At 42.1% G+C, this 13712-nt stretch overlaps 1 protein-coding gene across 1 annotated transcript in view; it reads right to left on the bottom strand.

Moving 5' to 3' along the window:
* The window catches only part of LOC102436416 (collagen alpha-4(VI) chain-like), an 86478-nt gene that overhangs the window by 13399 nt on the left and 59367 nt on the right, over window positions 1-13712 (bottom strand). The window contains 7 exon segments of the mRNA XM_023749260.1: window positions 6355-6848; window positions 6938-6949; window positions 7626-7662; window positions 8621-8656; window positions 9978-10040; window positions 11367-11429; window positions 11534-11569. Of these exon segments, the coding sequence (XP_023605028.1) occupies window positions 6355-6848; window positions 6938-6949; window positions 7626-7662; window positions 8621-8656; window positions 9978-10040; window positions 11367-11429; window positions 11534-11569 (741 nt within the window).

Below are 13712 nucleotides of genomic sequence, written 5' to 3'. Positions count from 1 at the left end.
ATTCTTTTAAGGGTAAATTAAATTAGTTCTCCAAAATAAAAAAAAAAGATCCTGAAAGGGACGACCAGAACCTTCAAAAAAAAAAAAAATAAAAAAAAAGAGAATGCACTTGTGCATCTGTTTTTCTGTTTGTTTGGAAAATGACCAAATTCAAATGAATTGGAATAGTTTAAAAACTTGCATCTTTGTGAAAACTTTCCTGCCCAGCCGGCGTGTTTCAGTGGTTGAGCATCGACCTATGAACCAGGAGGCCACGGTTTGATTCCTGTCAGGGCACATGCTGGGTTGTGGACTCCATCTCCAGTGTGGGGCCTGCAGGAGGCAGCCTATCAATGATTCTCTCTCGTCACTGATGTTTCTATCTCTCTCTCCCTCTCCCACAAAACTTTTCTTAGGAAGAATAATTTTATGATCATGTTTAAATTTTTCCTGTTCCTGCAAAAATAAAATTGTGGGAACAAGTATTCAAAAACATAATGGAAGTCCATAGGGAAAGTATGATTCAGTATAGATTCATTTGTATTTAGTTGTTATTCATTAACATTTAATTACTTGGACTTTGAACTTGCCAGCATGGTCCTCGTCACTGATAAGGAATTAGACAAGATAATTCCTGAGAAACTTCAAGCAGAGAGACAGTGTTAGGAGGGAATCCCAGAGTGAGGAGAGAAAACAGTCTCTAAATGTCTTCTGCAAACTCCCCATCAGCACCAGAAAAGGAAATCTCAAAAATTAAGTACCTCAAATACAAACCAAGTGATCTGCTCAAGGTTCAAAGCTTTACTAAAGTTTGAATCAGCACCTTTGGTAATTCTCTCAACCAACTTTATTCCTGAACTACAGGCCCAGTGCATCAATTCATGCACCGATGGGATCCCTCGGCCTGGCCTGCAGGGATCGGGCTGAAACCAGCTCTCCAACACCCCCTGAGGGGTCCCGGATTGCGAGAGGGCCCAGGCCAGGCCGAGGGACCCCACCAGTAAAGATCAGGGCTGAGAAGGGACCACAGGAGGGCTCCAGAGCATGTCCAGCCCCTCTTGCCCAGTCCCAATCAGGGCCAATAGGGCCACCTTGCCCAGTCCTGATCAGCCAGACCCCAGCAGAAAACTAACTTACTGGAGCATCTGTCCCCTGGTGGTCAGTGCTCAGTGCACATCATAGAGACTGGTCGAATGGTCAGACACTTAGCATATTAGGCTTTTATTATATAGAATATCCAGTTGTGCTCTATAGGGACAAGTTGTATGCTAAAGACAGGAGTATAAGGGGTTTGAAAAGATGAAGCATATGGATTTACATTAGCACCCTCTTTTGTTTTAATAAACAGAAAGACATTTCCTGAAAGGATATAGGCAACCCTCGAACCTGAGCCCTCACTATTAAAAAACTCTCCATAGGCCCTGAGTCAGAGAGACCCACAGGGTCTCAGCTGTTGTATTCAGCTGCCAGAGGCCATGGGACAATGTTCATTCCTGGGAGTGAGTAAGCGGGTATTTTTGGCTTAGACAGAAGGGAGGAGAGGGATAGAAAGAAAGTGCTGGGGAGGAGAATTTAGCAACGGAAGAGCTAACTGGACCCTAAGGAGGGAGAGTTAGAAAAAAATCTGGCATCCAGTTGAGGTAAGGGCTCAGGGAACAAGGAAGGAAAACTGAAAAAATGAGAGAAGGACACAGAAGAGAACAGTCATGTAGCCTGTGACTGACCCTGGAGCTTGAGTCCAGTTTGGGCTCCTGCCACTTGGCGTGGTCCCACCAAGACTGCCATGAGGTCTTCCTGGACTCCCCAGCAAATATTAGGGGTCAGCGTTGGATTGAGGTTGCTGGATAGCAGGGTGGGACTAGGGAACCAGACATATGGGAAAGCCAATGACAGGACTATGTAGTTTAGAACAAGTCATTTCACCTCTGACCTTCCCTTACCTCCTCTGGAAATGTAGACTAGCATTATTAACTTGTAGGATGATTGAGTTCATACCAACATTCCTCAAACTTTAACATTTATGCAAACCATCTGGGGATCTTATTAAAAACACAGACAGGGCCTATTTGATTAGATTGGGGGTAGAGCTTGAGATTTGGCATGTCTCACACACCTGGGTGATGCTGGTGTGACTGGTCCCAAGATGACATTTTGAGTGGTGAGGAGTTAAGATGACAAGACATGAAAAGCATGTAGTATGGCGGTTGGAACTCCATAGGCATTCACCAAATAAAAGCTATCCAATTTAACAGTTGCTGGGCCAAGGTGCCCTCTTAAGGACTTTGAGAAGATGGTAATAATAATGGCTTACACTGAGTATGCACATAGAACATGTCAGATGTCCCTGTAGTACTATCCTATGTAATAAAGAGCTAATATGCTAATTAGACCAAACAGCAGAATGACTGTCTGGACGAAGCCGAGGCTGTGAGGGCTGAGGTAGCCGGGGCTGTGAGGGCCAAGCCCCTTGCACGAATTTCGTGCATTGGGCCTCTAGTCTCTTATAATTCCCACAACAAACCTGTGAGCTAATCCCTATTTTATGGGTGAATAAATTGAGGTCCCAGTGCTAAGTAACATGTCCAAACAACACAGGAGACAAAGCCATAGTTTGAAGCCTCATTGCCTAATTTGCTCCTCAGTTGCTGATCCTGGCTTTAGGGGAGTAACAATCCAACAGAAAACAGCAGTCCCCAAGGCCTCAGCAAGGACCTGTCTGGACAACGCAGTATTTTCTTTAAAAAAAAATAAAGAAAAGAAAAAGAAAAAAATACGTATAAATATCAACTTTTATGAATTCTGAAATTATACCAACATTTTTAAAAACCCCAGATTCTCTTTGGCCTTCCTCTTAACATAGGGGTAAGCAAAAGTAGGTTTGCAGTTGTAATACAAATAAATAATACAATAATTAATAAATAATAATACAAGAATAAACTCTGTTGCCCTGAACACTGTGGCTCAGGTGATTGAGCATCATCATGTGCACTGAAAGGTTGCTGGTTTGATTCCCAGTCTGGGCACAGGCCTGGGTTGGGAGCTCGATCCCTAGCAGGGCAGCGGTCGACAATCTTTTGGACCTCAGGGACCACCAGTTGGTGACCACTGCAGTAGGGGATATGTAGGAGGCAGCCGATTGATATTATGCTTTCATGTCAATGTTTCTCTCTCTTGCTCTCACTCTCCCTTTCTCTCTAAAATCAATTTTTTAAAAAAATCTTTTTTAAAAAAAGAATGATTGTGTGTACTCACAACTTAGATAAATCTACTTTTGCCCACCCCTGTATTTTCATCTTCTAAAGCTCATTTTACTTTTTATCTTCATGATAGTCAGAAATCCAAATCCATTCCTTAGGGTTTGTTTTTTTAAGAACAATACACAAATAGAAATAGGGATAGTTCATAGATCTATCTCATAGTATTGTTGTAAAGATAAAATAAATTAATGCATGGAAAGAACTTTGAACTTCTAAACTCTCTTCCTATTTTTGACTTCTGAATGAAAACCTCATTGCTAATGGGAATTCCAAACCTTGAGCAAGTTAACTTCTCATAGTTTCATCATCTAAAACATGAGCCCATATTAATAGTTATCTCACTGGGATTAAGTGAATCAATAAGTGGGAAGATCTTAGAACTGAGCCTGGCTCAATAAACATGAGCTATTTTCTTAGGTATTGTTTCAAGGGAACATATGCTATATTTTTTATAAAGAAAAATTAAATTTGAAATCTGGCACACAAATTGCATTTTTCCTGTAATCCTCTGGTTTTTAACTTTTAAAAAATTGGGTGAATGAAGTCATGTTTTGAGACCCTTGGACACTTCTTGACAATGGGATTAGGCTCACATAGTCCAAATGCTGTAATACTGTTTTATCCAGGGCTGAGAGGACTCAGTGGATGGTTTAAAGAATCTTTTCAATATACCCACAGCCTCCAAGCATGTTTAAATGGACTGAGACGTTAGGGCATCTGTTTATATAATTGTTTCAAATTGAATAACCGTCATTTTGCCAGAAGCATCTGGGTGTTGTTCTGAATAATAAAATAATATAGAGGTGAAAGACAAAATCTCCACAGACAGTCAAGGAAAGCCCTAGGCAGATCATTCAGAAGAAAAGTCACAGGATATTCACACTCTCCTAACTGGACTCCCCTACAAATAGAGCCCAGGATAGGGGAGGTTAAGGTTGCAATATGCCCAGTTGTAGAGAAATGAAGATTTTTCTAAAAGGCCCTGAAAGGCGGTTCTCCTTTTCACAGTTTATCTCCTTGCTAATATCACCAGAAATGAGGTCATTTATGACATTTGAGCTGGCAAGCACCATTTAGCATCCTTTCTAAATTGTTAAATTTAAGGAACAGAGTGGTGTCCCAGCATCCTGGGGCAAGAATATGTCCAAGAAATGGAGAGGAGAGCAGACAGAAGTGACAGGAATGAGGTCCATGAATATGTAAGCAGGCAAGTTCTTCTCACAAGCCACTATATCCTGTTACTCGGAACCTAAAGCAACAAAGAGGGCAAGAACCTCTTGGGGAAGGATCGTCTCTACGATCGTCTCTACATCAGATCCAAGTACTGTCTGCTCTCAGACAGCAGCACCGATGAGCATTTGAGGGATGTAACTTTACCCTACATATCACTCTCTGATCATTAGGGAAATGCCTTCCAGAAAATAGATAGTTACACCTGGCAAGAAGCCTAGATAATGTCTAGTTGTGACCCTCTCCATTTTAGAGCTGAGCAAAATGAGACTCAGCAAGGTGAAGAGACTTTTCCAAAGTCAACTCATTATTGATGAAAGAGCCAAAGACAAAACCTACATCTCTAATGTAAACCATTATTTGTTTCTACTCTGCCTTTATTCCTCCTTTCAGGAGGTCATTGAGAGTTGCCTCCATCCCCACTAACCCATCCCTGTCCAGACATCCTGCTAGGCCAGCGGTTCTCAACCTGTGGGTCTCGACCCCTTTGGCAGTCGAATGACCCTTTCACAGGGGTCACCTAAGACCATCCTGCATATCAGATATTTACATTACCATTCATAACAGAAGCAACATTACAATTATGAAGTAGCAACGAAAATAATTTTATGGTTGGGTCACAACATGAGGAACTGTATTTAAAGGGCCAGAAGGTTGAGAACCACTGTGCTAGGCAAAAAGGACGTACCCTGAGCAAGAAATGCACCCTCTGCATTTTAACTTTGTCCCTCAAAGCCCAAAATATTTGTCCATCCTTTCCATCAGTTTTCAAGCTGTCACAATTTTATCTATTGATTCTTAGAAGTATATTCACAGCTGTGTCAACAAAATCTCTCACCTACTGCTGCTGTTACACACTCAACCTCCAAAGAAAATGAAGTAGTCCAGCCCAGCCAAACTCATTAGCTATTAGGTCGAATGATATGACATTTCCATTTTTGCCAGTCAAAAACAACTGAATATTGGCAATGTCACATGGCTCAACCTGACACTCATAAGCCTCCAGGAAGCTCTTACGTAGAGAATATCAACTTAGCTCCAAGACGGTGGGTGGAGTAGCTGGATGTTACACTCAGTTCCGCCCAGGACCAAACTGGAATTACAATTAAAATATAGAGCAATCAACCTGAATAACCAACTGAAGACTAGCCGAAAATAAGTCTTATAACCAAGGATTTACAGAAGAAGCCACAGTGAGACTGGTAGGAAGTGTATGTGAAAGGGCTGCCCCCCCCCCCCACCACCACCACCATCCCCCCGGGCAGCAGCTGAGATTTCAGAGGGCTATAAAAACTGTGAAGGTTTGCCCTGAGAAGTGTAAGGTCTCATCCCCAAGTTGGACTCCCCAGCCAATAGCACATATATGGGGGTGTAAACATATAAAAACCCAACCAGCTCTTCACTTAAAATTGGTGCACATTATCTGCTTTCCTCTATGGATGTGTATTTTCTAGACCCAAGTGAGAAAAGAAAATTATACCCTGTGGACCCCCACAAAACAACTTAGAACCGTGGTTTAACATAAGCTCTGAAGGCAGACATCAGTCTGCCACCAGCTAGATACTTGACTTTCAATGGCAGACTTAACGTCTCCAAGCCTCCGTTTTCTTATTTCTGAAATGGAGATATACAATAAACCTAACTTACAGAGTTTGGGGAATAATTAAATAATTTATGAGGTACATAGAACGAAGTATGTGCTCAAGAATGGCCAGCCAGCACTAATAGTAGAGTCCATAATGAATACACTCTCCATGCATACACATCAATTTCTGGGAAATTCTTCCCTTGAACAGTTCTCATTCCTCACGTGGTCCTTGATGGAGAGGTAAGGACCATGTACTAACTGACCCAGTTCCCCTGCCCCCCAAGGAGTTCCCCCACATACCACCAGGGCATCCGGGAGGTTGTGCTCCTCTGTGAAGGTGATGACTGCAGGGATGATGTCCAGAGCACTGAGCTCTAGTGTGGCCGTGCTGATGGACTCGGCATCATAGGCCCAGCCCGCCTGGAAGAACACAGCCACTTTCCTCATGAGAAGGCCCGAGCGCACACGTTTAAATCCATGTCTTGCCACAAACCTCATGGCGGCCCCAAGGTTCCTGCTGCCCGATGACCTTTCCCGGGGGATTTTCCTGACTGCCTGGAGGAGGGCGGGCTTCCCCCTGTAGTCCGAGAAGCGAATCAGGTAATCTATTTTGTTGTTGTATGAAACGATGGCCACTCGCGCACCCTTTGGGCAGTTACTCTCGCTTATTTCCATCTTCATCAACAGAGATAATAAAATGTCTCTCATCCTCTCAAAATCCAAGTCGGAGACGTCATTTGACATGTCCAAGGCAAAGACCACTTCGGTCGGGAACACTGGGCACTTGGAAACACCTTGACACATGGAAACATGGATTTAAGATTTTCTGCAATGCCTCTAACAAGTGAAGATTTGAGTGAATAAGAAAAAAAATATTATTTACCTGCTGAACACGCTGGAAGGGAAATTATTTTGGAGAGAAAAGAGGACATCGTTAGTTCACATGAGTAGTGGTATGTTTTCCATGGGAGTGCTTCTGCCTAGTGGTTAGAGCATGGGCCCCGCAGACTGAAGGGTCTCGGGTTCGATTCTGGTCAAGGTCATGTAGCTCAAGTTAAATGCTTGATCCCCAGCCCTGGTCGGGTGTGTGCAGGAGACAACCAATCCATTGGTCTCTTTCACATCGATGTTTCTCTCTCTTTGTCTTTCCTCCTCCCTCTCTTCCCCTCTCTCTAAAGATCAATGGGAAAAAACATCCTCAGGTGAAGATTAAAAACAACAACAAAAGAACAAAGCTTCTCTTTGCCTGCTTTGGGATAAGAAACACCGAGATGCAGTCGTGCAGGAGTGCAATCACCACTGCATCTCATGGGCTACCATACCGTACAGTGGAATTTTCCCCACCACTGAGATGATACGCCTTTTGACCATTTCATTTCTAAGGCCACATTGAGGAAGATTAGTTATCCAAGTGGGGACCGAGCTAAATATATTTATCTATAGGAGCCTTTCATGATGGACAATGGTGCCTCCCAACCTCAGTCAAATCCACAGTGACTTATGTCCCCAATCCATGATTCATCCTTTTTTCACACCACTGGCTCCTTTTGAGCCTTTTTCAAACAACTTACGGCAGTTTTCTCGGGTGAAATTGATGATTTCACAAGGCTGTTAGAAAGATGGAGAGAGAAAAAAGGAAAAAGCATTTAATTTGAAATATATTCCTCCTCACCCTGGTGACTTAGAAATGTCATGTGGATATCATCAGTACCTATCTGAAGCTTTTAAAGCTGCCACAGAAAACATGAAAATTGTTACAGCAATTAAAACCATCCAGCAGGTATATTTCTGGATCCCGTGGGTATTTTAAAGCACTTATAACATATTTTACATACAGATAATGCCTATATTATTAGAGATAGATAGATAAGAGGAATTCTTTTTTCTTTTTTATCTGCCTCACAAAGCAAAGGACTCAAATCTGATTTTGAAAAAGTATAAACCCAGGAATCTCAGCACAGAAGGCAGAGAAATGCCTTCAATTTTTGGATCTCTATATTAGCAAATCCTGGCACACTTCTTTAGAATGACTGCCAAGACAGGTACTCCTAACACCTCCCCTAGAATTGTGCTTCATTCCTTTGATCCCCTCCTCTCTGTCCTGTTCTTCCTCAGCCCCTTCACTTCCTGCTCCTCAGTTGTCCCCACTTCCTCCCTCCACCCACCAAATAGTATGTTTGTACTTGGAACATAAAAAAAAATCATAACTTTTGAGATGGTTTCCAGGTGTTCCATGAGACACAAAGTCCAGAGCTGTGCTGTATGTTGGCTTATAAATACTTTATAAGCAATTTTTGAACTTCACAAAAAGGCATATTGTGTAGGGGCGTGGCCTCAGTCTTTCCTTTCATGTCAACGGGTATTACTCAAAAACATCCAGATTCCCTCCAGGATTCAAAATATTATTCTACTCTTTTTATTTGATTTGGTAAAGTCTATAAACTTAAAGTACTAACAGAATTCATAAGAGGCAAAACTAAAGAATCTTTATAGATTTCTGTTTTGTCAAAGTGGAAAGCTCTGTGTTCTGAAAAGAATGCAGTTTAGAATTAAAATATTCACTTACCATCATATCTGCCAACCCTCTGGGGCCCTTGATGCCCTGGAAAGAACAGAAACAGATTTAAGATGCAAAATTCTGAGGTCTAGTACATTTTTATCCTGAGGTGGCAAGAGGTTCTTATAAAGTTCACCAGGGTCAATGGACCACTTCTGCCCTTCACTCCTGGCCCTGAAGTTCTGTCTGACCCCTTAAAAAAGGAGGTCAAAGTGCCTAGGAGGTATGTCCCAGACTTTGGAGTCCAGGATGCCCAAGTACATGGTACATAACTTTTAGAAGATCAAGTCATTTTGAGACAAAGCCACAGTTTAGGATATAATTCAGAAAAAAAAGGCCATTCAAGATCTCAGGGTCATTCATAACAGTTCTAAAGTAGAACCCAGTCCTCCCCTACCCTTTCTCCTCCAGCCACCCACCACCACCCTGTCTTTGCCTAAGAACTTAACAAATCTTCCCTGGACCCTTCAGAATGAGAGCTGCCTCATTTAGACTTTACAAGGTAGTAATAATGTGTGACCTTGAGCAGGTCACTATAATCTCAATCTTTGTATTCATATTCTCATCTGCATAATGGGCATGGGTGATCCTTCTAAGATATTTTTTAAAATATATTTTTATTGATTTCAGAGAGGAAAGGAGAGGAAAAGAGAGAGAGAAACATCAATGATGAGAGAGTATCATCGATCGGCTGCCTTCTGCACACCCCCTACTGGGGATCGAGCCAGCAACCCAAGCATGTACCCTTGACCGGAATCGAACCTAGGACCTTCCAGTCCATAGTCCAATGCTCTATCCACTGAGCCAAACCAGCTAGGGCTAAGATTTTTTTATTCTGTGACTTTGTTGTACCTTCACAGTAGTGAAACCACAAGGTTCAACCCATGGCTGACTCACTCTAGGATGAGCCATGGGGCAAAATGACAATAGCCCCAAGTCTTTCCTTTCAGACCAAATGACCTTCCATGGAATTAGAAAAATATTTGTGGGCTTGCAACATTGTCAATTCAGTTAAGATTACATAAATGTCTCTTATGTTAGGATTTCCTTCTAGTTTTGGCATAAATGTTGTTGCTCATCTTATTGACACTGATAAACTCATTCTCCAGTGAGTATTATATATGGGTTTATGTATTATGACAGATTCATACATCTCCAGCCACTCTAATATCTTCCCCATCTTCCAAGTGAAACATTTATATTGAATCAATATACTCTGTAAGGACTTGAAGAGAATGTAAAGCAAATTTGGCCCATTCCCTAATAGATCCTCTTGTGTGTCCCAAATGTTCATTTCTTTTTAGAGATGCCTCTTATCAAATCTTATTCATTTTTACACAAGAGAAAAGAGAAGAGTCCATGTTACCCGTGGTCCTGGACGGCCTTGGTCACCTGGAGTTCCAACAAATCCTGGAAAGCCAGCATTACCCTAAAAATGACCAACCACAGGAATAAGCTTCCCACCTTGAATATAACTCTTATTTCAGTCATCACTTTGAGATATCAAGTTGTCATTATACCTAAGGTACAATGAGTCTACTATAGACCCATTAGTTTATGCACTGTGATCAGTGGAGTGAGACACAGAAACCAGAAAGAGAAGGGATCTCTATGGGAACCATCTAAATCCACCCCCCGCCACACACACACACACACACACACACACACACACACACACACACACACACACACACACCTAATTCCAGTCAACATGTATACATATTTCCAAACAGCCTTAAAGGATGTCATATTCAGTTGAGCCTCCAGGTCACATAATTAAAAGATGCATCAAGTATGCATTGAAGGTGTGGCATCAAGAGAAAGAAAAAGCTCTTCTACCCCCTTCTGGTCTTCAATGTATGAGACAAGGTGTATGCTAATCATGGATTCGCTGCTTATTTTACAGGTATTTGAACTGACCTAGCATTACTTGCATATAATTGATGTTTTATCTTTTTAAAATTAGAAACCAGAGAGATAGGTTTAGCTGAGCAGGGCAATATTAGCCAGTAGCAAGCCAAGTTAAGCATAGATCAAATTTTTCTTTATGTCCTTGCTAGTGTATAAAAATACCAATTATTGAGTTCCTAAAAATATATACATCCTCTTTCCTTTCCTCTTTTCTTCCATTGAACACTGGTCCATGTCCTCTTCCCACAAGGCCTTGTTCTCTAATGTCTATCAGCTAAACACAACCAAGGTCTTAGGTATCCACAGGGGTACTCTTCCCAAAAAGAGCTTCTAGTGATTGTGGCTCTTCAAGTTTGAATCTTCAGACCCTGAAGGAATAGATTTTTAATAGTAGACTCTATAAAGCACAGTGAAAATACAACTCAAAGTCCACCAAGATGGCAGCCACGTTCATGAGAGTGTAGTCCTAAAAAAGCTAAGAGAAGGCTAAGGTTTGGAAGAATTTCAAAGAAACCGCAACATTTGTTCTGCAGCTAAAACAATACCGTTCCCAAAGGATATCTAGATGTGCCTCCAAACTTATTTTTTAAAGGTTGATATTGCATAACTGAAACGCCAACTTGGATTTTTCTGTTATGGTTGGGGAGCTGCATTTGCATTCAGAAGGTAAACAAGAGTGGGATCCAGTGGGGAGTGAGCCCAAGGAGGGTGTGCAACGTGCCTGCCTGAGGATGACCTGGGTTTCCTTCTAAGAAGCCCAATAAACCAATGGAAATATGCTCCTCTGAGTAGAGTGTCATGATGTAGGCCTTTCTAGATCTTGGGACATTCCTTTGATTCTTACCCTCTTCCCTCTGATTCCCTTTGCCCCCTTCTCTCCTCGATGGCCGGGGTCACCATCTTCTCCCTGTATGGAATCAAAAGCAAAACCTTGAGTGTAAAGAATAATAAGCACAAACAAATGACATATGCTGCATACCCGCTGCCAGGCCTGGGAAGCTATCTTCTTACTTGTGTGCCAGGATAGCCAGGAAATCCAGGGTCACCCTAGGGTCAGAAATGAGAAACCGTCTTGTTTAAAGTCATGTTGTTAAATCTTTCTTTGGCATTCCTTTGGGGGGGGGTGCAGAAATGATAACTTTGAGGGAAAAGACCCCAAACAGGAACCAGAAAAAACAACTATATCAAACATTATCTTGATCTAATCTCAAGTGGCCATATTTTATTCCTATAATTCATTGTGAAACTACTCGCACATGATTTTTACAAATCCCTCACCCTCCTTGATACATGTGTAATAAGACTGTCTTCTTAAGCATTTTAACCTATCAGTTTAAGTAACCAGAGGTCCCATCCCATGGAAAACGAGGGAAGGAACATCAAACTGACTGCTGGGAAGCAGATCCTCATTGTCAGATCAAAGGTACACCACAAAGCAATTATTCATTTAACAAACATTTATTTAGCACTATGTGCCAGGCACTTCCTTAAGCACTGGGAATTCAGCAGTGAACAGAACAAAGACCACTGCTATCATGGAACTTACCCACTAGTGAGGAAGAGAGGTATAATACATCAGGAAGAGATAAATGCTATTCCAGAAAGGCGATCAAGGGACAAAGAATGACATGGGTAAATGGGGAGAACAGGGACACTATTTTATATAAGGTGGTCAGACAAAGCCTTTCAGTAAAGATGGCATTAGGGCAAACACCAGCATAAATTGAGGAAGCAAGTCAAGCAAATATCTGGGAGAAGAGCATTTCAGGCAGAGGGAAGAACATGTGAAAAAAAACAAAAACGGACGCAAGCCCAGCCAGTGTGGCTCAGTGATTGAGCATCAACCCATGAATCAAGAGGTCCCTGGTTCGATTCCTGGTCAGGGCACATGCCCGGGTTCTGGCCTCGATCCCCAGTAGGGGGCGTGTAGGAGGCAGCCAATGGATGTCTTTCTCTCATGGATGTTTCTATCTCTCTATTCTTTTCCCTTCCTCTCTCTCTAAGAATCAATAAAAAACATATTTTTTAAAAACCCTGAGGCAAGAGTGTGCCATGCTTGAGGAACACTGAAGCAGGATGGGGTTGGGGTGAGGGGGCAGGAGGAAATGAGGTCAGAGAGTTCACAGAGGGGCTATTGTGTAGTCTTGTAGGGAACAGTGGGATTAACTCTGAATGATACCAGGAGCCACAGCTTGGCTTTGAGTAAAGGAGTAACATGATCTGACTATATGTTTTAAAGCAGGCTCTGGCTGTTGCATGAAGAACTAACTAGGTGAGGCAAGGGTGGAAGCAGAGAGGCCAGTTAGGCGCCTAATGCAGTAATCCAGGTGGGAAATCATGCTGGCTTGGCCCAGAGGGTGGCAGTGTTTGGGATGCAAAGTGATGAAATGCTGCATGTATTTTGAAGGTAGACTCACCATTATTTGTTGATGGATTAATGGTAGGGGGTTAGAGAAAGACACTTAGTAAAGATACTGCAAGTGTCTGTCTTGAGCAACTGGCAGGACGGAGTCTCCCCTCCTGAGACAGGGAAGGTTGGAGGAGGAGCAGGCTGTCAGCGAAATCAGTTTTGACTCCCTGGATGTTTGATGATATTAAAGGATTATGGTTGATTCTTAGATGTGATCATGATATTGTGGTTATTATCTTTTTAAAGAATATTTCAGAAATGCAACTTGAAATATTTATGTATGAAATATATGATATCTGGGATTTGCTTCTAAAAAATGGTGAGATGGTAAGTGGGTGGGAGTAGAAATAAAACAAAGCAAAATTGGTGAAGGGCATTGCATTGTTTGAGCTAAGTGATGGATCCATGGGGGGAGGCATTATTATATGTCTTTCCACTTGTATATATGTTTGAATATTTCCATACGAAAAGGTTCACAAACAAAAGAAGAAGAGAAATGTTGCTTTGGGACATGCCACTTTTAAGGTGCCTATTAGATAGACAAGTGGAAACATTTGGAGTCTGTTTAGGAGACTGATCCAAGGTGAAGAAATAAACTGGAGATCACAGATTAGATGGCACTTGATGCCATGGGACTGGATAAGCTCACCTAAGGAGTGAGTGAAGAGGGAGAAAAATGCAAGGAGATTCAATAGTTAGAGCTCAAGAACGTTTTCAGAAGATCCGGCAAAGGAGACTGAGAAAGAACAGCCAGTGGAAACCAGGAAAGTGGGTGTTCTG

This window comes from Myotis lucifugus, unplaced genomic scaffold (assembly GCF_000147115.1).
Source record: "Myotis lucifugus unplaced genomic scaffold, Myoluc2.0 scaffold_8, whole genome shotgun sequence".
NCBI lineage: Eukaryota > Metazoa > Chordata > Mammalia > Chiroptera > Vespertilionidae > Myotis > Myotis lucifugus.
This window is presented reverse-complemented; position numbering and strand designations above follow the sequence as displayed.